The 25,331-nt window shown below is 49.7% G+C and overlaps 1 protein-coding gene across 1 annotated transcript in view; it reads right to left on the bottom strand.

Moving 5' to 3' along the window:
- The window catches only part of LOC138287529 (protein mono-ADP-ribosyltransferase PARP12-like), a 149,395-nt gene extending 133,269 nt beyond the window's left edge, over positions 1-16,126 (bottom strand). Inside the window, exon 1 of the mRNA XM_069228003.1 lies at positions 15,217-16,126. Within this exon, the coding sequence (XP_069084104.1) occupies positions 15,217-15,563 (347 nt within the window). The 5' untranslated portion in view covers positions 15,564-16,126. The remainder of the gene's footprint in view (positions 1-15,216) is intronic.
- Positions 16,127-25,331: the final 9,205 nt, after the last annotated feature.

The raw sequence follows: 25,331 nt of genomic DNA, 5'->3' as shown, positions 1-25,331 counted from the left end.
GTGACAACTGGACACTAGCCATTGATCTTTCTTGTATGAGCTTGGGACACATAACTCCTGTGGCTGGGCTGAACACTGTGTGAGTAAGAGACATGGGCACAAATTCTATCTTCACCACTCACCCAATTGGGTACTCATGGGCAGACCACATTATTTCACCAATGCCTAATTATTTTGGACTTAAACAACTGGGAGCCTTTAGGTGGCATCCAGTTCTGAGTATATTGTACAAAAAAGGCTCCATCAAACATGATGCACATGAGTGCAATGTTACTTCACAAATAATGATAATATCTATAGAGTGCACACCAAAGTGTAATTAGTTTACCATGCAAAGTCACCTTGGCTTTTTTTCTTTATGCGTAGAAAGTGTAAATGTTGATAAATGTTTCTCAATGGAGAAGCCTCCTTTATTGCAGTAAACTGAAAAGCAAACATGAAACTTGTTTTCACTATTGCAAGGCCTATCTCTCCCATAGCGTAACATAGAGATTGCCTTGATGTATCTCTTTAGTGTCATTTCCCAATGGAAGCAGATAGAGTTTTGGAGTTTGGGGTCTCTGAACTCACAATTTAAAAATGCATCCTTTGGTGAAGTTGGTTTTTGAATTGTGAATTTGAAAATGCCACTTTTAGAAAGTGGGCATTTTCTTGCTTAACCATTCTGTGCCTCTGTCTGTCTGCTGAATACACGTCTGGGTCAGGATGACAGTTGGGCTGTTTTTGCATTCACTCTAGACAGTCACACAAAGGGAGCGGAGGTGTGCCCTACATAGCCTGATAGGTCTTCCTGAGCTAGAGTGGTGGGAGGAGCTGACAGGTGCACCTGAATAGGGCTGTGCCTAGCCTTACACAAAGCAGTCTCCAACCCCCTGGCTTGTGTCTGGGGCCAGGGCAGGGAAGGCAGAGTCTTCTGCACCACAAAGAACTTTGCGTTTGAACTTTGCCTACTTCAAAGATGCAAATGGGTATACGTTCTGGACCTCTGACACCACAAAGGTAGAACACTTCTGGACTGAGGACATTCTGCCAGGAAGAAGCATAGGATGCTGTATTAGGCACTACTACTCTGCCTGTTGCTTTGTTATGCTGGCCTGCTGCTTGTTGCTTCTGTCCTGGGAGTAGAGTCAAAGGACTGGACTTTACTTCCTACATCCTGCTTTCCAAGATTTTCCAGGGGCTTGAACTCAGCTTACCTCCTGTTCAGATGTCTCAGGGACATCAAAGACTTTATCTGCCAGTGCCTAGCCTCTTCTGCTGAGAGTCCTGACTTGCCAATTGGTGCCAACTCCAGTCCCTGTGCCCTTGGAAGTGTATCTGAAGGAGAAAATCCACGTGTCGACGTAGTGCTTTATCCGCAGCTGGAGAATCGGCGCAGCGCCTGTCTCGTGGCTGCAGAATAGGTGCAGCGCCTGTCTCGTGGCTGCAGAATCGACGCAGCAGCTGTTTTATGACAACTCCATCAACACAGTGCATCTGGATTTTCCACACATCGCCCCTGGAGTGTCAATTTGTCATCAATCCTGCATCGCAGTAAGGAACTGAGGCTGCATGTCCAGAAATCAATGCATAGCCTTTCTTGTGAGGAAAGAATCAACGCATCACCTACCCTACTAGCAAGGGACTGACGCATCGCCTCTCATGCAAGGAATGAATCGACGCATCACCTGGCGTTGAGAATGCTGACCTCTCTTTGGCCCCATCAGTGAAGGCAATCTGCCAGTACCCAAACGTTAAATCAAACATACTAAGGAGCTTGGTAGCTCCTAACCGATCAATGAGCTCATCAGCTCAGAGGATGGGGTGGGTGTCAGTCTTAGTGAGGGCATGGAGCCCACTGTAGTCTACACAGAACCATGTGGCACTGGGCGCAGCATACTTAGGTACCAAAACCACTGGGCTGGACCAAGGACTGCTAGAGGTCTCAATCACCCCTAAAGCTAACATCTTGAATACCTCATCCTTTTTGCTGGCCTTCACTCAGTCAGCTAGCCTGTAAACTTTGTGTTTTAAAGGTAGATTGTCCCCAGTGTCCACACCATGCGTGCTTAGATTGGTGACACCTGGAGTGAGTGAGAATAGAGTTGAAAACTGTCCCAGTAACTGGTGACAATCACTCTGCTGTTCCAGAGTCAGAGAGGGGGACAGGATCACTCCTTCTACTGGGCCATCCTGCTCTCTGGCAGTTAGGAGGTCGGGGAGAGCTTCATTCTCCTTTTCCACTCCATCATCTGTAGCCAGAAGCAGGGTTAGACCTTTCAAAATGGGGTTTGAGGCAGTTCACATGTAGCACCCTCAAGGGGATCCTAGGAGTCTGCAAGTCCACCAGGTAAGTAGCATTGCTCTTGCGCTCCTCCACCTCAAATGGGCTTGTCCACTTGTCCTCCACTGGAGCCATGACCCACACTTTCTGGCCAGGCTGAAATTCAACCAGAGTGGTATTCTAGTCATACCAGCACTTCATGTCATCCTGGCTTGCTTCTAGGTTCGCCTGAACGAGTTTCCTGAAGCGGGCAGTCTGGTTTCTGAAAGACATCATGTAACTAAATACATCATGGGGTAACTTCCTAGGTGCTTGCTCCCAGCCCTCTTTCACCAAACTGAGACGTCCTCTCCCAGGGTGCCCATGTAACAGCTTAAAGTGGCTAAAGCCAATCCCCTTTCTATGGTACTCACCTATAGGCAAAGAGAAGACACGGCAAGAGGACGTTACACTTCTGCCTCATGGAGTCTGACAGACCCCCATTCATGCCTTTCAATGTTCAGTTGAATCTCTAAAACAACCCATTGCTTTGGGGGTGGTAAGGAGTGGTGAGCTTGCAGTTTACCCCATCCTCCTTCCACATGACCTTTATGTACATGGACATAAAGTTGGTACCACTTCAGATACCACTCCCTTGCAGAAACTAGGGTAAAGATCCCCATCAGTGCCCGGGCCACGACGGGCACCATCACTGTTCTCAGAGGGATAGCCTCTGGGTACTAAATGTAAATGTAAATTAGCACTTGTATAGCGCACTACTCACCCGTTAGGGTCTCAAGGCGCTGTACTCATACTGCTATGGAACCCCTCCTGGCTTTTCCCTGTGAGGTGCCCACTCCTGAGCACCCCCAGGGTGAAGCCAGGCATCCAAGCGCTGTTGGGGCCGTTGTGGAGATTAAGCAAGCTATTGCCCAGAGTTGCAGAGTGGGACCCATGAATTAGATTAGGCACCGAGGCGAGAATTATCTGGTCAAGGGGAATTGAGCCCAAGACCTGCCGAAGCGGGACTTGAACCCTGGTCTTGAGGCAGATCTCTGCTTCAGGGTCTGCCGCTCTAACCATTGAGCCACACTTCTGGGTGGCCTGGTCCACCAAGACCAGGACAAACCTGTTGACCAGGCTGTCTTTGGGTCCGAAGGCCCTACTATGTCAATGCCCACTCGCTCGAAAGGGGTGCTCACGGCAGGGAATGGTTGCATGGGAGCTTTACATGTCCCCCCACTCTTTCCACTCACTTGGCAAGTCTGGCAGGACATACAAAAATCATCAGCACTTTTTCTCATTTGGGGCCAGTAAAAGTGGGTGGCAAGCCTTTCAAAGGTCTTGCCCTGCCTCAAATGTCCTGCTGGCGGCACATCATGAGCCAAACCCAGTAGGAAGGCTCTGAAGCGCTGGGAGACCATTATCCCTATAAATCAAGTGGGACTTGTGCTCAGCACCCACTGCCTGGTCTTCAGCCTGTTGCCGAAGCCCCAAGAGAGTAGGGCACACCTTCTGCTCCGCGTATAACTCCTCCCTGGTGGGACCCCCTTCTTGCTGCCAATGGATAAGCTCAGGTAAGTCTCCCAGTTCAGCCACTTGCTTCCCTGTAGTTTCCGGGGCGTCCCCTTCAAGGTCATCCTCCTCCCGGACCGTGGGAACTTCGGGATGGGTTTCCTGCGCCCCTGCCCTTCTTCTTGGCAGGCACCTGGGCCGCTGTTTCAGGCTCCATGTCCTTCTGATCACCCTGACTGGCTGCCATGGACCGTGTGGTCACACACGCCCACTCTGGCAACCCCAACAACCCCAAGTGTGACCTAAGCTCTACCTCTGTCCAGGCGGAAGTCTCCAGGTTGTTGCCCAGCAGACAGTCAACAGGCATGGTGGGACTCACAGCTACACTCAAAGAAGCTAAGACCCCCCCACTGCACTCAAAGGGAACCTGCGCCACCCTACACTGGTACTGAGAGTTTGTCTTATGCAGCTATTTGAAGGAGCACACCAAGGACTATCTGCTCTTCAGACACAAGGTGACACCGGACTGTGGTCACACTGGCTTCAGTATCTCTGAGAGTCTCTACCCATTGATGGTTACCCACTGCCTGTACTTTTTAGTGTTATCAGGCTTTAGGTTTCTCTGGACCATCTCACTGTCCCCTAGTGAGACAAGGGTCATCTCAGCTGGTTCCTCACACCCACCTGGGACCAACTCCTCCCCAAGCGCTACTCTGGCCAACACCTTGGTCTGCCCACAGGTGGGTGGCTGTGTCGATTTGGGACATTTGGGATCCCCCTTCATGCGGGCCACCTGGTCATGAGCAAAACATTTGCGGGGCCCGTCTATGTAGGCTTTCCTGAAGAGAGCCATGGTTTCTCATCTCCTGGGGGTCGAGAAGATTTACCCTGGGTACTAGATTCAGGCCCTTTTGAGAACTCCTTTTGTTTACCATTGCCCCCCCACCCCCACTCTTTTGCTGGGGACCCTGTCCACCTTTGGCAGAGTCTCTCCCATACACCTGCTTATGGACCCTGATACTCACCCAGCAGTCCATCTCCATAGCAAGCTTCTAACAGTCAGTCAGCTTACTATCTGTCAAGTGCTGGCACAGTTCTGCAAAACACAGACTAGACAAGTGCTCCCACACAATTAAATTGTACAGCCCCTGGAAATCTGTGACATTACTGCCCTTCACCCAACCGTCCAGTGATCTGCAAAAAGAATCCACACATTCTAACCAAGTCTGTGAATCCGTTTTCTTAAGTCCTCTAAACTGATCCCTGTACTTGCCAGGAGCAAAACCATATCTAGTGAGAAGGGGCTCCTTCATGTCAGAATAGACGAGGTTGTACCCCTTACCCAAAGCAAAAAATGTGCCCCTCCCCTCCTCTGTGAAGTGGTTCCACAATCCTGCTCCCCAGTTCTTCTCAGGGACCCAATTCATGTGCATAGATGCCCCATGTCCCTGAAACCACCTATGGGTATCATCTCCTTTCTTGTACTCCCTTTCTACATTCTTGGGGATGTGTACTATTCTATCTGAGCCCGCTGAGGTATTTCTGCTACCATCAATGCTGGATCTACTCCTCTTATCCAGCTCCTTTACTCTGAGCTCATGGTCTAAAAGCATCCTCCTTTCTTCCATGGCCCGCTTCTCTCTTTGGTCCTCCATTTTAACCTCTCCAACTCTATTTGATGTCTCCTAGTTTCCCTTCTGTCCTCCAGCTCTTCTGGGGTCAGACCCTTGGAAGCACTACTGCTGCCCGACCCGAGGGTACCTCTCCCCCTTAGCACATCTTCCCTCAGGGTTGGCTCCACAGTCTCCCCAATTGGATCCTCAGAATGCCTACTGGCATTTCTGGCTGCTACCCACACCCTCAGCGCCTTTTGTAGCGCCTCCTTTCTGGTGAGGCCTCTAACTTGGACTTTGAGGCTCTTGCAAACTGACTTCAGATCCTTCACGGTGTAGGTTCCCATCCAGGGATGTAACTGATGATGCTCCTGCTCGAGACATGATGTGGTAGGAAGTTCAACTTGAACTCAAGAGCAAAAAGTAGACCTAAAGAAAAACGTATGTGATATGTGGTGGTCTGAGATATGGTAGTAGTGTATACCAATCTGTGGGTCAAGTACAAACGCAAGTCCTATCCACTGCTGACAACCAATGTTAGAAATGGGAGTCTCTAGTTGTTAGTGGCTTGTGCCCTATCCAAGAAGGGATCCTTCCTTCTAGTCAGGATAAGCGAGTTACACACCTAAAATAACCTCTGCTCACACCATTGGTAGCACAGCATAAGCAGAAAGGCTTATCTCAGAGGCAATCTGTAAAGCGTTTGCACATAACACACAGTAAGTAATACAGTACAACTTGACACCATGCCAGTTTTAGAAAAAATAGCCAATATTTATCTGGGTAAAACAAGACCAAAACGATAAAAATCCAACATATAGTAATTGTTGGAAGGTGGGTCATTTCTTGTGTGGCCTGCACAAGTAACGAGTCCGCACACGACCGCCACTGGGAACCAAACACCCCATTGTAGCGCCTGACTCTCATAGGGTAGCGTTGCAGAGCAGTCCAAGGCTTACTCAAGGGAGGTGGTGTGGGCTAGTAATCCCCATTCACAAGCACGCAAGCATGACTCTTAATAAATGACTGTCCAGTCTGTGCTTTTTCTTTTGATAAAGTAAAAGTACATTTATTATTCACACACACTACTCAATACTATGCAACAATCTACAAATATATACAAAGTGATAGAATCACTCTGGACAAACAGTATGTAATCTCTCAAATCATCCTTAAGGGAGAATATAATCCAACAATCCACATGGCAAAACAATCCCAGTGCCCCCCTTGCGACATTTGAACATTTTGACAGTATTCATTTTGACAGTATTCAACACTACAATGCAATGATGACACCTATAGTTGGGATTAAACACTTTCATTTTACCAAGAGATGACTGTCAGTATCCTTATTCAAATTAGCATACTCAGTGAACATAAGAGACTAAATTCTAGCATTATAACCATCAAGATTACTTTTAGATTACTCCTACTTAACCATGAAATAACAGTGGAATACATGGGGCCATACCAACCTACACCTATGATAGGCACCCTTGCACAACCAGGAACAAAAGTTCACTGAAGCTTGTGCTTGAAAAATCCATCCACCCCTTGAGGGGTTATCTCTCAGGTGTCCCACCATACCTAGGGTGGGGACACCAACAGATGTTGGGGGGAGGCTGCGCTGCTCCTGCAGCTCCCCCTGTCTCCTAGTTCTCAGTTGGTGATGGCCCTCATCTCCCGGGGACCACCACAGGCCTTTTAGGGGCTCCAACAACAGCCCCTGCCCCGCAAAGCATGCTGGGGCGGCTGCATAAATGATTAGCAGCTCTCCTGCTGCGAGGGGAGAGCTGCGGTGCCTTTTCTTGTCTGCCCTGTGTTTTTTCCTTTGTTTTTGGGGGTGCCAGTCCCACCCGGACACCCCCCGCACCAAAAAGCGGATCCCTCGTTGGAGGGCGGCTCAGGGAGCCCACCCCTGGCCGCCCCCGCCGGCCAGCACCTCCGGGTGCTGCCGCGGGAACCGGCCAGCTGACTTGGATTCTGCCCGCTCCAGCGGGCAGACGTAGGGATGCTGGCGGCCGCTCGGGCCGCATGGGGGAGTGCAGCGGCACTCCCCCTTCCTCCGTGCGTCTTCGGGGCCCTCCCGGGGCCCCTCCTCCTTGCAACGGGGAGCGCGACGGCGCTCCCCGGAGTTCTCCTCTTCTCCGGGCCCCGGGATGGGGTCCGGGGCCCCTCTTCTCCTCAGTGGGGAGCGCGACGGCGCTCCCCCAGGCCCTCTTCTGTTCGGGGCCCCGGGATGGGGTCCGGGGCCCCGATGGCCACATTCACGGGGAGCGCGATGGCGCTCCCTGACTTCTCTTCGGCTGGGGGTGTGCGACGGCGCACCCCCACTCCTGCCTCTACTCGGGGCCCCGGGATGGGGTACGGGGCCCCATTTGACCATCTTCACGGGGAGCGCGACGGCGCTCCCCGACTTCCCTTTTGCTTGGAGGAGCGTGACGGCGCCCCCCCTCCATTCATCCCTTCTTCACGGGGAGCGCGACGGCGCTCCCCGGCTTGTCTTCGCCGCCGGGGGCCCCGGGATGGGGTCCGGGGTCCCCATTCCACAGCGGCAGGTGGTGCGCGACGGCGCCCCCCCCATTGATCGTCCAACACGGGACCAGGCTTCACGGGCCCCGGGATGGGGTCCGGGATCCCTTTCTCTTCTGGGAGGGGGAGTGCGACGGCAACCCCCTTGCTCCTCTTTCTCCTGGGCAGCCCCCAGGCCCTGGCCCACCCTGGGGGCACAGTCTCAAGCAGCTGCGGAGCTCCACACGCTTCGTAGCTGCTTTCTCAAAGGTCAAAGGTCGCCATTCTTTGTCCTGGGATATCTCGGGCCCCCAAGGGCCGATTTTCTTCATTCTTGTGTCGTTCTGCTCCTGGTGACAAGCCCTTGCCACCAGGAGTACTCTCCTTAGGCCTCCTGGCCTGGAAGGGTCCCAGATCATCAGGGAGCCAGTCCCACTGACTCCTGCACCAATCTTTCCTCTGGGTTCCCTCTTTTCCTTCTGGGCAGCGCGCTCTCCTTGCGCTAGCCCCGTCCTTCCCCCAACTAGTCCTCTGGGGGGGTAAGGGGGCCAGCTTGCCTGGCCCTGGCATTTGCCTCGCTGGCCTGGGATCCTTCAGGGGCAGAGTAGGAATCCTAGGAATCCTCCTCTCACAGCCCTCACATGGGTGCACATCCATGCGCACACATGATCACATGTAATCTGCCCGGGGCCTCCTGCCTTGCTGCGCCACAGCAGCCTTTCCTTAGCACGGCGACACCAGCGGTAAACACGTGCAGTCCATTTTACCATGTGTTTATTGTGCGGGAGTCACCTCATAGGAGGCGTCCTCACAGTAAACAGTCAAAAACCAGGTGGTCAAAAATCGAAAAATCAGGGCAGTCCTGATGGTCAGAACCGTCCTCTAACAGTAATAAAGATACACATTTTGTAAGAATCAGCTTAAAATACAGCTCCTTGAAGTCGATAGCTCCAACTGGGGCCATCATAATGTTGTGAACAACAAATCCAACAGTTCAGGTCAACCGCGTGGTTCCAGGCCAGCTATGGTGTCAGGAAGACCAGCAAACAGTACCTTGGAAATACAGGGCATCGTGAACCTTGTGATGAGATCCGAAGTTGCGGTGGCATAGGTGACAGCAGGCGTCAGTGCTGGAGGTCTGTGCAGGGGTCGTCGAGCCCTTGAAGTCACACATATCGAACTCCGTGAGGGTGAAGCCAGGAGCGCTGATGTTGGTGGCATTGGGCTGCAATGAGAAGCAGGACAATGTGACGTGCAGTGCCCACAGGTCACATTGCAGGCAGCGGTTCGGTGACAGCATCCGGCGTGGTCGGTGAAACCTGGGCTGCGGTGTGAAGTGGGGCGATGTGACATTGTCGTTTCTGAAGAGCTGTTGTTGGTTTACCCAAGATTGCGATGCGAAGCAATGCTTTTTGCAGTGCCCACAGGTCGCGATGCAAGCAGAGGCGTCGGTTGACAAGGCTTGAGTCGATGTTGCTGACGTCGGTGGTCCAGGGCTGCGGTGTAGGACGGGCCAAAGCTTTGTGTACCTCACAAGCGGTGTCCACAAGCCACGGTGCAGGCAGCAGTGAGGTCATCAGCGTTGAGGGCCTTCATTGGTGATACCAGGGCTGCGGTGTTAAGCAAGGCGATGCGACTTGCGGTGCCCATTGGTCATGGTGTAAGCAGCAGCTTGATGACAGCATCAGGCAGTGTCGGCCGTGAGACCAGGGTTGTATGGTGAAGCGGAGCGATGCTTCATGCGGTGCCATCAGGTCATGTGCAGGCAGCGGTGTTGTAGTTGTTTTTCTTCTGTTGCAGCACAAAGCACGCAGTTCCCAGTGCTGTTGGCAGATTAACTTGAAGTCTTTAATGTTCCTGAGACTTACAACAGGAAGCAAGTGTAGGAAAGTACCCTCTTTCTGGTATGGTTACCTCCACTTTTTGCCTGTTGTCAATATGTTTGACTGTGTTCACTGGGATCCTGCTAACCAGGACGCAAGCAACTATGCTCTCTCCCTTTAAACTTGGTTGCCAGGGCAGCCCAAGCTGCTGCCACCCCTCAGACGGGTTTCTGCCCTCCTGTTGCTTGATCAGCTCAAGCCCAGGAAGGCAGAACAAGGGATTTCCTCTGGGAGAAGACGGTAACACCCTCTCCCTTTGGAAATAGGTGTTACATGGCTTGGAAGGGGTAGCCTCCCCAAGCCACTGGTATGCTTTGAAGGGCACTTTTGATTCCCACCTTGCATAAACCGATCTGCATCGATTAAGGGACCTCCAGTCCCTGCTCTGATACGAAACTGGACAATGGAAAGGGGAGTGACCACTCCCCTGTCCATTACCGCCCCAGGGGTGGTGCCCAGTGCTCCTCCAGAGGGTCCCTTGATTCTGCCATCTTGAATCCAAGGTGGGCAGAGGCCTCAGGAAGCATCTGAGTGGCCAGGTCAGGCAGGTGATGTCAGAGCTGAGTTGGGGTCTCCCTCTTGGGTGGGTCTTCAGATTCGGCTTGCAAGCTTCCAGCGGGACTCCTCTGCAACCTCTACTTTGACTTCTGGCCACTGGACCTGTGACAGGACCCTCCAGGAACCGACAATATGCATCCACAACGAAGACTCTGCTTGGAACATTGTTTCCACTGCTCATTCCAGCTTCTGCAACATTTCCCCAGCTGTGCATCCTCTGAGGGCGGCAAGTCTTCAGTCTGCATGAGAAGGAAGAAGGAATCTCCCTTGGACAGAAGGAGTCATCTTGGTCCTCTCTGCCAGCTGTCCAACTTTGGTGGAGGCACGCCCTATTCTTCCCACGCAGGACAGAACCACTGTGCACTGTGTCTCTTGCAGCTACAAAGGCTTGCTGGCATCTCATCCCAGGGATCTTCAGGCTCCGTGTAGCCCAAGCCCTCAGCACTCTTCCCTGCGACTTATAGCACTCTGCGTGCTTCTCCAGTGGCGTTGGACCCTTCCTCAGTTGTGCTGCATGGTCTCCTCTGCAACTCCAGGATCCTCTTCCAGTGGATCACCTGTGGGGGCTGCCTTTTCTTCTGTGGACTCTCTGCCTTGCTGAGGGTTCCCTGAGATTCCCACCTTCCTCCCACCCCTCCTGGGGTTGAGTCCTCCTGGACCTTGCTGGTCTCCAGCAGCTCCACTTTTCTTCTACTGTGACTCTTGCCTTTGCCAAGACTTGTTGGTGGCTTTTCCACACCACAGACAGACTGCAATCTTCCATCCGGTGTGGGATGTCGACTGCATCCGCCAGGAACTCTTCATCGAATCCAGGGCTGCATTCCTGACCGTCTTCGTCCTACCGTCGACCAACTCCTGCAACCACAGACGGGTGGGTAGTGGCTTCTGCCACCACTGGACACTCCTGCAACTTCTGGACTTGGTCCCCTTCTTTTTCAGGTCTTCCTCTTCAGGAATCCACTGCTGGTTTCTTGCAGTCTTTTCTGGGTGTTGCATTATCTTCTGTTTAGACCTTTTGGGTGGATTTGGGAAAATCCCGTAACTTACTCGTTTCTTCCTGATCGCTGGGGGGCACTGTGGTACTTACCTTTGGGGTTTCCTAGTTCCCCCAGCTCCCCTCTACACATTCTACTTACCTAGGTGGGGGTCCTGCATTAGCACGCCGTTTTTTTAGTATATGGTTTTGGCTCCCCCTAGGGTCACTATTGTCTATTTCTATTTGCACTGTTTTCTACTGCTTTTTATGCCCATTTCTGTTTATTAGGTTACATATCTAGTGTGTTACTTACCTCCTACTGGAGGGTTGCCCATCTAGTACTTTTTGGTAAATGTGTCACTAAAATAAAGTACCTTTATTTTTGTAACACATAGGCCCTCATTACAACATTGGCGGGAGGCAACCGCCGCCCGCCAAGTTGTAACCGCAGTGCGGCCGCCAATGCGGCCGCACTCCCACGGTGCCCATTATGACATCCCCGCCGGCCCAGCGGGGATGTGGGCCGCAACATGGGAGTCGGCTCCAAATGGAGCCGGCGGTGTTGCGGCCGTGCGACGGGTGCAGTTGCACCCGTCGCGCTTTTCACTGTCTGCATAGCAGACAGTGAAAAGCCGCATGGGGCCCTGTCAGGGGGCCCTGCGACTCCCCGTACCGCCAGCCTTTTCCTGGTGGTTCAAACTGCCAGGAAAAGGCTGCAGGTAGGGGGATTCATAAGCCCCTGGGCAGCGCCTGGCGATTACTACCACCGGGGCCATTGTGGCGGGAAACCGCCGGCACCGGCTGTGCGACCGCGGTGCTTCCGCTGCGGTCGTAATGACCCTGGAAGCACCGCCTGCCTGTTGGCGGTGCTTCCATCATTTCAGCCCTGGCGGTCCTGTACCTCCAGGGTTGAAATGACCCCCTGAGTGTTTTCTTTCATGTGTGTAAGTGTTGTGTGACTACAGTGGTATTGCATGAGCTTTGCATGGATCCTAGATAGGCCTTGGCTGCTCATCCACAGCTACCTGTAGAGAGCCTGGCTTCTAGACACTGCCTACACTCCACTAATAGGGGATACCTGGACCAGGTATAAGGTGTAAGTACCTTAGGTACCCACCACACTCCAGGCCAGCTTCCTCCAGCAAGCTCTACTTCAAGCCCTTGGAGAAACTAAGGCAATAAGTTGCAGAAAGTTCAGTCCAGTCCTTTCTCTGCCCAAGACAGAAGCAGCAAGCAGCAGGCCAACACAGCAAAGAATGCAGCAAAGTGGAAGTCCCTCCTGATAGCTTCTCAATTTCTTCTTCTTGGCAGGTTCCTTAGTCTAAAAGAGTTCTAAAGTTCTGGGGTCAGGGCCCCACTACTTATACTAGTTCTTCTGGCCTTTGAAGTAGACAAACTTATAGGCAGTCCTCTCTCACAAGATCCAGATCGTTCCTGCTCTGTCCCAGACACTCTCCAGGAGGGGGAGGCTTCTTTGTGTAGGACTAGTCCAGCCCTATTCAGGTGCAAAATTCAGCTCCTCCCCACTCTAGTCCAGGAAGACCCATCAGCAGTGCTTGAAATTGAAAAATAGAAGTGCAGGTACTCTGTACCAGAGTACCTGCTTGTTTCTGAGAAGTGCTGGTACTCTCTAATTAAAAGTATTAAGATTTTCTTGAGAAGTGCAGGTACTCTCCCTCTCAAAATACAAAAGTGACGGTACTTAGTACTGGACAGTACCGGCCCGTTTAAAGTACTGCCCATCAGGATATGCAAGGCACATCTAATCTCCTTTTGTGGCTGTCGAGAGTGTATGCAAGAGGCTCCAGCTGTCAGCCGTAGATTCCACAGGCAGGCACAGAATGGTTAAGTAAGAAAATGCCCACTTTCTAAAAGTGCCATTTTCAAACCCGCAATTTAAAAACCATCTTCACTAAAAGATGTATTTTTAAATTGTGAGTTCAGAGATCCCAAACTCCAACTTCCTATTATCTTCCCATAGGAATCGGCACCTGAAAGGTGTTTCAAAGCAGACCCCATGTTAACCTATAGAAGTGATGGCTTTTCAATACTGCAAAACGAAACACACAGTAGTTCACCACCAGGACATGTTAAATCATACTACTACATGTCCTACCTTCTTGCAGCCTGCCACTGGGGCTGCCTGGGCCTAGCTTATGGGTGAAGTACCTGCAATAAAAGGGAAGGGTTAGGCCTGGCGAGGGGGTGCACTTGCCAGGTCGATATGGCAGTTTAAAACTGCGTGCATAGATACTGCAATGGCAGGTCTGAGACATGGTTACAGGGCTACTCATGTGGGTGGCACACTCAGTGCTGCAGGCCCACTAGTAACATTTGATTTACAGGCCCCGGGCACACATGGGACACACTAGGGACTTAACTAGTAAATCAAATATGCCAATCATGGATAACCAACCTTAATCATAATTTACACAGGGACCCCTTGCAATTTAGCACTGATCAGTAGTGGTAAAGTGCGCAGAGACAAGAAACCAGCAAAAACGAAGTCCAGCATATCAGAAAAAGAGGAGCTCAGAAAGCAAAAAGACAGGGGAAACACACCAATATATGCCAGGTCTAACAACAGGTCACAAAGCAAATAGCAGTGTACAAAGTGTGTGTTTGTAAAGAAAATAGCACCATTTTACTATCAACTCTACGGATGCACTTGAGAGTATCCCCAAGCCAAACAGTGGTATAAAACATGTGATTTCAACAAAATCGGAGGGTGCTGAGCAGATGGAAGCTCTGCTCTATTGACCCTGATGCTCTAAAAGTGTAACCTGGTCTGAAGAGAAGCACACGCTCTTTAATAGAGATGGTATCTTGAAAATTCTTCCGGAAATAGACCTTGTAATTAACACTGTAGTCGATCAACAAACATATGCATAGGCATATGGTTGGTGCCTGTCTAAAGTGGCACAACAAGCAAAAAACAATGTACTGGAATGCAGTGCTGAGTAATTACCATCGGCTGAGGTTAATTCAAGCATTCCACCAATCACTTTTTGTTTTCCTCAGCCTAGGCATGCCAAGATGTGGGTTCAGTGCTCACTGCAAGCTGCACCCTACTGATCTGGCCCAAGCAGACCTAGACCAAACTAGGGTTGCTTGTTTCCCCTGTTCGGAGCACGGCCTGTCTGTCTGTTCAGATGTTCCTTTTGGGCAAGACCGTGGCTGATCTGCAAATTGACTGGTTCCTGTCTAATGTGGCATGTTGGACAAAAAACATGGAATTCAGCTCTGAGTAATAATCAGTGTCTCAGCTTAATTCTAGCATTCCACACATCACATTTTGTTTTACTCAATGTGTCAGTCAAATTACAGATGCAATTTCCCTTTCAGCACTGGAATACTCAACACGAATCATCCATGCATACAACACACGTGTTTGGGTGCGAGCACAGACATGAAGAGACAATTAATGGAAAGCATGAGAGGGGGCAGATATTCAAAATGAGCGCTAATGCAGCAACCCGAGCAGTGGTGTGGGGGAGCTGTCGCGTCAGGCCCCTGTCAATAAAGTTATAAAAAATTTGTATTGACCATAAAAATGACACATTGGCTCACCAGCCTAATAGAATTTGTTTTAATTAAATTGCTCACACGCAAAATGCTATCGCTCACAATAGAGACGGCAAATAGCTGAAGTTGGCTGATCTACTGCCCCGAGCTAAGGGCGCAGCATGCGGAAGCAAAATGTAAATGACACTGCAACAGACCAATGGGTGAAAAGGGCTGACTTTAAATTGCATCATCGTATATTTATATATATATATATATATATATATATATATATATATATATATATATATATATATATATATATATATAATAGTTATGTTTTACAGATTTTTTAATAGCAAAAGACCTAAAGAAATGAACGAGTAACCTACGAGGTCAGCCCAGGTACCCTACCTTTTGCTCCGGTGGAAGCACTTGCCCAGGATGAAGAAGCGGCAGAGGTGGAGACGCTCACAGTCCTGGGCCTGGCACTGCTCCCGCAGGTAATTGTAGCAGAGCCGGACGGCGGACAGCGCCAGCACGAGCCCCTCCTGCTCCAGCAGCAGGAAGCGCGAGGCCTCCTCGCGCAGGATGCTCGCGATGTGCGCGTGCGGGAGGCTGAGGGACTTCTGGATCTCGGACACGGCCAGGCGCCCCCCGTGGGCGCACAGAAGCTGGGTCAGGAAGGCGGAGACCGCCGGGTCCGACATGAAGGGCTCATCTGCCGGCTGCGAGTCGGGGGTCTCCAGACTGTCACACATGGTGCAGGAAATTGTGGCTGAGGTCACTGGACGAAATTTGAGGGATTCGGTTCGAACGAATAAGATAAAAACAATAATCCCCTTGTTCGTGGCTTCTCTACAGTGAATAGGGCAAGAGTGGGATTCCGCTAGAAGGTGTGAGCCTCACCCAATGAGTGAGGTAGAGGCATCATAGTTGTTTAGGATTTTTAAAAAGCGCTGCAAGTCACCTCGGCCACCCCTTCAGGGCGCTGGATCGGAGAGGGACAAACAAACGAATGAGATGCTCGGAGTCCACGGGGGCTAGAACTCCTCATCGTCAGTCTTGCCAGGTGGGCCAGGCAGAGCAGGGGTCCAGGGGACGGCTGGTTTTGAGATTTTCTCTGGCAATTAATCCGGGGTCCACAGTGTATGTTCACACCTTGGTCCTCGGGTTGGGCTCTTTATCCGGGTCGGTGGGACAGTCTTCTCGAGTGTTTAGTGTAGTCAGTCTGTCTGGGGTCTGCGGGTGCTATTACCGCCCTCGGGCTTTGCTCTCCGCCGCTGTGCTTGCACTCTCTCTCTATCCGCCCCTCCCCTTTTTCAACTTCTCTCACTGCCAACCTTCGAGGCCGAGCAGTTTCTCCTCTAGGCACCTCCCACGCTAACAAGAGCCGGAGAAACGAAACTGATTCTGGGAGTCGAGCAGGAGGGGTGACCAGGAGAATGGCCGCGGCCTTTGGCACGATTTAGGCCCCCGCGTGATTCTGCCTGATGACAAGTAGCACAGACAATACATTAGGCACCAGAAACAATTTCCTTTCTGAACAGCCATTTGAATATGAAGTCTATTTACATTACAGGCTGTTTATTCGCCGAAAGTTGTAAAGTAGTCTAATTAAAGACTACTTTACAACTTTCGGCACAGTGAGCCTTTAAATAGGCGTTACGTGTTTTATTTTTGTACCTGGGATGTAACAAGCGTTGGATACTACAGCGTGTGTATTCTTTTTTCTTAGAGTGAATGCACATACCGACAACACTACAGATATTTGTGCACAGGGAACATACACATACAGCAGCAAGTAAAGTCACAAGGCACACAAATCACGACCTAGGCCATAGGCACACACGTGCCATGCATACGGGCACTACACAGGCAGTGCATACATGTACTTTCGTCTGCTTGCTTGGGTCCTCTGTATGTCCTCTCTGCTGGCACGCCTGCCTGTAGCTTGTCGGCCTATTCATCAGGGGCGTAGGAGACAATACATTTCTGGGGGGGACAGGGACAGCCTTGGGGACTTTCAATCAACCCTATACAAATTGCTCGTTGTGTATATTTATCGGAGCCTGCAGTTTGTAAACAATCATATATATTGGAAGTGAAATAGGGAGAAAGGAAAGCATGTTTGCACAGTCTGAAAGTATCTTTTATTGTTATTTATATTCACAAAGTAATTAGCTCAAATGTGAAAATAACATGTTGATTAACCTTGCATCTTCATGCACCAAGCAAATCAAGGTAGGAGGGTAAAAAGGAAGAACATACCCTTTGTGCCCCACACCCATCATGCCCTTCGCCTCATGCCAATTGGAACCGCACTGGGGAGATCAAAAGCGATTAGGTACAATAGTTGTAAACTGTGCTCGGAAACCATAGTTCTAATAACACTTCTACTCCTGTGTGTGATCTTCGGAAGCTCAGCTCCACATCAGTCATAACTAGAAGCATTTCAACTGAAGAAACTCTTGGAGTTACAGTCTATATAAACATGGATTCTCTAATCTCTGTATAAATTGCAGTCACTAATTTCTTTAGAAACGGCTGTTTGTGATGCACCAAGTCACAGCGTGTAAAGAAAAGACATTCACTGATTATAAAGAAAAGACATCAGAAAATGACTATGATAGGGTTATTACAGACGAGTTCTGACATTACAATGCCTTCTGCCAGAGCTAGCAGCCAAGGTAAAAGGCAGATCAGGTCAAGGAGCATAATTAATAAAGCTGTTTAAAGCAAAAAAATGAATGTTGCTTTTCTTTCTTCTGCTCTACTTTAATAGCTTGGAATGACAGAACCTATGCACTAAGGTTTTAAGTGGTTTGTGGGAAAGTTGGTGGTGTGACCATGTATTATATGGGGTAAAATACCCCCTGTGTACATAATGATATTGCAAGTCACCTTAAAGTTCATACCTTATAAACAAGCAGTGGCAAAGGCAATAGGTCTTGCCTATGTAAGTTCTATTGCCTTTGCCAATGTGTTTTAGCCATGCTGTACACTAATGAGACTAATATTCAGCATGGCTCAAAGTTAATGGCATAAAGGAGAATGATGTGTCATCGACTGGTGTGGCGTAGTATCATGGAGTAAGTAGAGTGTCCTAGAATGGAGCAGTAAACTTAACTATGAAGGAACAGGGGTCCCTGGAAAAAAATGCAACACCACTCCCATAAACAATGATATTAAAGTAGTGTGCAAATGGAATGTTTTATGCATTTATTCAATCAAAATATAAAAGATCAAATGTAGTGGGAACACATCAACAGGGGAAATCGAGAAAGACTGGTATTCGGGCATTACAAAAGTTATCTGGATGACCCAATGTCGCCAATTACAAGAAAAATTAAAAAAGTAACCTATATAGTACAGTGGTTTGGAGGAGGCTGGCCTGGTTTGTAGTGGGTACCTATGGTACTTACACCTTATACCACATCCAGTTATCCCTTATTAGTGAAATGTAGGCAGTGCCTAGATGCCAGGCTCTCTAGGGGTGGCTGTAGCCAAGGCTCATCTAGGAGACATGCAAAGCTCATGCAATACCACTGTACTCACACAGTACTCACACACATGAAAGCAAATACTCAGTGTTACAAAAATAAAGGTACTTTATTTTAGTGACACAAATGCCAAAAATACCATAGAGACTATACTCCCTTAGGAGGTAAGTAATACACCAATTATATACACTAGTATGCAGCAATAGCAATAAAAACAGAAAAGAGTGCAATTAGTGAAAATCACAATGGTTAGAAATGGGCCTAGTGGAAACACAAACTATGTACTAAGAAAGTGGAATGCGAATGTTGGTTTCCCACCTAGGCAAGTGTGGTGTGTAGAGGGGCGCTGGGAGTATTAGAAAATACCAAAGGTAAGTAATAGAACCCACCTCAGAGCCCAGGAAAGCAGGAGTAAATCACAGTAACTTTCCCAGAACACACAAGAACACGAGAAAGAAGATAATGCAAGAACCAGAAGATACTTCAAGACACAAAGGGTGGATTCCTGGACCTAAAGACCTGTGGAAGAATGGGACTAAGTCCAAGAAGCACAGAAGAGTCCAGGGGGGACAGGAGCCCCCACTAACCCGTATCAAGGTGCAAAAGAAGAACCACTGTTGAAGAACAACAGTCAGTACTGCACCCAAGAAGATGGATGCAGGTTCCTAGTTGGTGCATATGATATCCCACACCGGATGGATGATTTCCGTCTGGTTTGCATCGCTGGATTCCACCAACAAGCCTTGGCACAGGCAAAGCTCATGGTTAATGGAAAATGGCACTGCCTGGGACCAGGAGGGACCTGGTGGACTCTACCCAGGAGGAGGAGTCAGAGGGGGCTCTCAGCAACTCAGAGAGCCCACAGAATACCAGCCAGCACACACAGGAGTCCCCCAGCACGGGGACAAAGGAGTTGCAAAAGGAGGCCCACGCAGCACAAAAACAAAGGATCCCACGCCGCAAGAGAACCACTCAGGAAGCTGTGCATCTCAGGAAGGAGTGCTGGGGGCCGGAGCTACATTGTGCACAAAGAATTTCATAGAAGGATGCCACACGCCTTGGCAACTGAAAAACACGTGGTGCATGTGTAGGAAAGTACCATCTTGCCTGGCATGTTACCCCCATATTTCACTGTATATATGTTGTTTTAGTTGTATGTGTCACTGGGACCCTGCCAGCCAGGGCCCCAGTGCTCATAAGTGTGCCCTGTATGTGTTACCTGTGTAATGACTAACTGTCTCACTGAGGCTCTGCTATCTAGAACCTCAGTGGGTATGCTCTCTCATTTCTTTCCAAATTGTCACTAACAGGCTAGTGACCAATTTCACCAATTTACATTGGCATACTGGAACACCCTTATAATTCCCTAGTATATGGTACTGAGGTACCCAGGGTATTGGGGTTCCAGGAGATCCCTATGGGCTGCAGCATTTCTTGTGCCACCCATAGGGAGATCTGACAATTCTTACACAGGCCTGCCACTGCAGCCTGCGTGAAATAACGTCCACGTTATTTCACAGCCATTTACCACTGCACTTAAGTAACTTATAAGTCACCTATATGTCTAACCTTTACCTGGTGAAGGTTGGATGCTAAGTTACTTAGTGTGTGGGCGCCCTGGCACTAGCCAAGGTGCTCCCACATTGTTCAGGGCAAATTCCCCAGATTTTGTGAGTGCGGGGACACCATTACACGCGTGCACTATACATATGTCACGACATATGTATAGAATCACAATGGTAACTCCGAACATGGCCATGTAACATGTCTAAGATCATGGACAATTCCATGATCGCCCGAGTCTCTAGCTCAGACCCGGGTACTGCCAAACTACCTTTCCCGGGGTTTCACTGCAGCTGCTGCTGCTGCCAACCCCTCAGACAGGTTTCTGCCCTCCTGGGGTCCAGCCAGGCTTGGCCCAGGAAGGCAGAACAAAGAACTTCCTCGGAGAGAGGGTGTTACACCCTCTCCCTTTGGAAAAAGGTGTCAGGGCTGGGGAGGAGTAGCCTCCCCCAGCCTCTGGAAATGCTTTGATGGGCACAGATGGTGCCCATCTCTGCATAAGCCAGTCTGCACCGGTTCATGGATCCCTCAGCCCTGCTCTGGTGCGAAACTGGACAAAGGAAAGGGGAGTGACCACTCCCCTGACCTGCAACTCCCCTGGGAGGTGCCCAGAGCTCCTCCAGTGTGCTCCAGACCTCTGCCATCTTGGAAACAGAGGTGCTGCTGGCACACTGGATTGCTCTGAGTGGCCAGGGCTAGCAGGTGACGTCAGAGACTCCTTCTGATAGGCTCCATCAGGTGTTGCTAGCCTATCCTCTCTCCTAGGTAGCCAACCCCTCTTTTCTGGCTATTTAGGGTCTCTGCTTTGGGGATTTCCTTAGATAACGAATGCAAGAGCTCATCAGAGTTCCTCTGCATCTCTCTCTTCACCTTCTGCCAAGGAATCGACTGCTGACCGCGCTGGAAGCCTGCAAAACTGCAACAAAGTAGCAACGACGACTACTGCGACACTGTAACGCTGATCCAGCCGCCTTCTCGACTGTTTTCCTGGTGGTGCATGCTGTGGGGGTAGTCTGCCTCCTCTCTGCACTAGAAGCTCCGAAGGAATCTCCCGTGGGTCGATGGAATCTTCCCCCTGCAACCGCAGGCACCAAAGAACTGCATCACTGGTCCTCTGGGTCTCCTCTCAGCACGACGAGCGAAGTCCCTTGAAATCAGCAACTCTGTCCAAGTGATTCCCACAGTCCAGTGACTCTTCAGTCCAAGTTTGGTGGAGGTAAGTCCTTGCCTCCCCACGCCAGACTGCATTGCTGGGAACCGCGTGTTTTGCAGCTACTCCGGCTCCTGTGCACTCCACGAAGATTTCCTTTGTGCACAGCCAAGCCTGGGTCCACGGCACTCTAACCTCCATTGCACGACCTCCTGAGTTGTCCTTTATTTTTTGTATATCTGTGTATTGTGTTTTCTTATGATATTGTGCATATGACACTAGTGGTACTGTAGGAGCTTCACTCGTCTCCTAGTTCAGCCTAAGCTGCTCTGCTAAGCTACCTTTTCTATCAGCCTAAGCTGCTAGACACCCCTCTACACTAATAAGGGATACCTGGGCCTGGTGCAAGGTGTAAGTACCTCTTGGTACCCACTTCAAGCCAGTCCAGCCTCCTACAGCATGGGGTACTGTCTTGCGTGAGAAGGCAAGCTCTTACCTCCACCAAAGTTGGACAGTAGGACGTCAGGACCATGAGGACCACTTCAGTCTACCACCTGTGATGCAGGATCCATGCAACTCATCAGGAGAGGGGACCCATGTAGATGGTCATCATTGCAGAGAGGTGCGTGCTGAAGCAGGGGAGTGACTCCTTCACTCCAAGGGAGATTCGTTCATTCTTCTGGTGCAGACTGAAGACAGGCTGTCCTCTGAGGATGCACGACCGTGAAACAGCTGCAGTTGCTGGCAGGAGCTGAAGTTACAATGTTGCAGAAGTCGTCTTTGCTTCGTTGTTGCAGTTTAGTTCCTGGAGGGTCCAGATGCAGTTTCTTCGGTGAGAAGGTGAAGTAAAGGATGCAGAGGATTCCTGCTGGAGTCTTGCAATCTGAATTTGAAGATCCTCCCAAAGGAGAGACCCTAAATAGCCCTGAAATGGGGATTGGTCAGCTAAACAGGTAAGCACCTATCAGGGGACGGCTCTGACACCACCTGCTGGCACTGGCCACTCAGATGCTCCCAGAGTTCACTGCCAACTTGGAATCCAAGATGGCAAAACCCAGGGACCCTCTGGAGGAGCTCTGAGCACCACACCTGGGGTGGTGATGGACAGGGGAGTGGTCACTCCCCTTTCCTTTGTCCAGTTTCGTGCCAGAGCAGGGACTGGGGGTACCTGAACTGGTGTAGACTGGATTATGTAAGGAGGGCACCAAATGTGCCCTTCAAAGCATTTCTAGTGGCCTGGGGAAGGAAGCTACCCCTTCCAAACCTATTTCCAAAGGGAGAGGGTGTAACACCCCTCCCCCAAAGGAAATCCTTTGTTCTACCTTCCTGGTCTTGAGCTTCTCAAGCAACAGGAGGGCAGAAACCTGTCTGAGAGGTGGCAGCAGCTGGGGCTGCCTGGAAAACCTCAGAAGGCTGGAATGGCAATACTGGGGGTCCTCTAAGGAGCTCCCAGAGTGCATGAAATCATACAACCAATGCTTGCAAAAGCCTTGGGGTATGAGTCCAACATGTTTGATACCAAACATACCTATGTTCGGAGTTACCATTATGTAGCTGGGAATAGGGAGTGACCTATTTCCAGTACCCGTGTAAAATGGCATCCCCGCACTCCTGAAGTCTGGGAAAATGGTCCTGGAGGTCGTGGGGGCACCTCTGCTAGTGCAGGGGTGCCCTCACACACAGGTACTCTGCACCCTGTCCTCAGGGCTGGAGGGCCTGCTATAGGGGTGACTTATAAGTGACCTGGTGCAGTGTAACTGGCAGTGAAAGGGTGCATGCACCTTTTCACGCAGGCTGCAATGGCAGTCCTGCAGAAGCCTTTGCATGGGCACCCTATGGCAAAAGAAATGCTGCAGCTCCTGGAACCCCAATGCTCTGGGTACCCAAGTACCATATAATAGGGACTTATAAAGGGGCACCAGTATGCCAATCTTGGGTAAAATACTGAGTTACCAGTATGCAACAACCATAATTTAAGGGAGAGAGCATAACTGTTGGGGTCCTGATTAGCGGGATCCCAGTAGACACACTCAAACACACTGGCAAACAGGCCAAATGTGGAGGTAACCAAGCTAGAAAGAGGCTACTTTCCTACAAGGTTAGCATCCACAATAATGATTTACAAGCTTTTATACACCCACTTTTACAAGAATGACTCAAATAGTGAATCAAGAAGTCATTAGCTCATAGTACCTATGCTTATGCCAACTTATGTACAATATCACAAATTCAAGTCAAGGTACTTTGGCCGACAATATTTCGATCCCCTAGACAAGTATCAGGATCATCCTAAGCCTTCGTTAAGCTTGAGTTAAAAGGGTTACAGAGTGCTTGTAACCAAAACGGCCAAGATAAATCTGACTCACGTCTCATATGAGTGAGAAGGCAATCAATGGAGATCCGAATCTCTAATCAAGCGCCAATGCCATAAAGTAGTAGTAGAGTGGAGTAGTGTCACAGTGTAATAGAGTGTTATAGAGTGGAGTGGCAGAGTGTCGTAGAGTGGAAAGGCATAAATATGAGTGAACTGGAGTAGAGTGAAGTAAAGTAACATGAACTTGCATAGAGAAAGTTGGGTAGAGTGCTGTTGAGCATAGTACATTGTTGTATAGTGGAGTGGCATAGAGGGTTGTGCAGTGGCGTTGAGTAGAGTATCGTAGATTGAAGTGGCATAGAGTGGTGTGGAGTGGCATAGAGTGGAGTAAAGTGGAATGGAGTGGTGTATAGGGGGTTGTGTAGGGAGTTACAGAGTGGAGAAAGTGTTAGAGTTTAATGCAATAGAGTGTCAGAGTCTAGTATCATGGAGTGTAATGTCAGAGTGAAGTGTCACAGAGTGGAGTTGGGTGGTCTAGAGTGAAGTGGCATAGAGTACAGTGGTGCAAAGTAGATTGGTGTAGAGTGTGGTGGTATAGAGTGTGTTGGTTTTGAGTAAAGTGGTGTAGAGTGCATTGACGAAGACTGCACTGGTTTAGCGTACAGTGCAGTAGCGTAGAGTGGTGAAGAGTAGGGAGCAGAGTGGAGAGGCACAGCATTGATTGCAGTGGTTCAGAGTGTTGTGTCATAGAGTGATGCAGTGCATGGTAGAGTGGAGTGGTGCAAGGTAGAGTAGACTGGTGCAGAGTGCAGTGATGCAGAGTAAAGTGGCATAGAGTGTAGTGGCATATAGTACATTGGTGTACAGTGGCATATAGTTAAGCGTTGCAGAGTAGAGTGCCGTGGTGCAGAGTAGAGAGGAGTATAGTTCAGTGGCAGAGTGCAGTGTTGCAGAGCAGAGTGTCATAAAGGGCAGTGGTGTAGAGTAGAATGGCATAGAATGTATTGGTGTAGAGTGCAGTGATGTAGAGTAAGGCAGAGTAGAGAAGAGTGGCTTAGAGTACAGTGGTGCAGAGTAGAATAGAGTTGCATAGAGTGTCGTGGCATAGAGTAGATTGCTGCGGAGTACAGTATAGTGGTGAAGAGTAGATTGTTGCAGAGTGGAGCATAGTGATGTAGAGTGCAGTAGCATAGAGCAGTGCAGAGCAGATTGGAGTGGCGCAGGGTACATTGGAGTGGTGCAGGGTAGATTAGACTGGCATAGCAAAGAGTGGCATTGCATAGATTGCAGTGGCATAGAGGAGATGATTTCAAAGTAGAGTGAAGTGCCTACAGTGGAGTGGTGTAGAGTAGAGTAGATTAGAGTGCTGTGGTGCAGAAAAGAGTGCATTGGGACAGAATACAGTGGCATTGAATGCAGTGGTGCAGAGTAGAGTGGCGTGGAGTTCAGTGGCAGAGTGTAATGTTGCAGATTAGAGGGTCGCAGAGTACAGTGGTGTATTGTAGAGTGGCATAGAGTGCAGTCGCCTAGAGTGCTGTGGCACAGAGTACAGTGGCATTGAAAGCAGTGGAATAGAGTGCTGTGGTGCAGAGTAGATTGGCATAGAGTGCAGTGGCATAGAGTGCATTGGTTTTGAGTAAAGTGGTGAAGAGTGCACTGGCAGAGTGCAGGGGTGTAGTGTACAATGGTTAGAGTAGAATAGCATAGATTGCAGTGGCGTAGTGTAGAGTGCTGAAGAGTAGAGTGATGTAGAGTGGAGTGGTACAGCATAGATTGCAGAGGCGTAGAGTAGCACAGAGTGGAGAAAAGTGGTGTAGGGTGCAGTGGCATAGGGTAGATTGTTTCAGAGTAGAGTGAAGAAAAGAGAAAGAAAAGATAATATACTTCAATATGCTTAAGTATGTAACGATAACAACAACATAAATAATAACGCCAGGCATAACGGCCCAAAATGAAATATGGCTTCTCCCTGTTAGCCACGCTATAATCAAGCCCTTCA

This window comes from Pleurodeles waltl, chromosome 4_1, assembly GCF_031143425.1.
Source record: "Pleurodeles waltl isolate 20211129_DDA chromosome 4_1, aPleWal1.hap1.20221129, whole genome shotgun sequence".
In the NCBI taxonomy this organism is placed as follows: domain Eukaryota; kingdom Metazoa; phylum Chordata; class Amphibia; order Caudata; family Salamandridae; genus Pleurodeles; species Pleurodeles waltl.
Note: the sequence above shows the minus strand (reverse complement) of the source record. Positions and strands in the feature narration are given on the sequence as shown.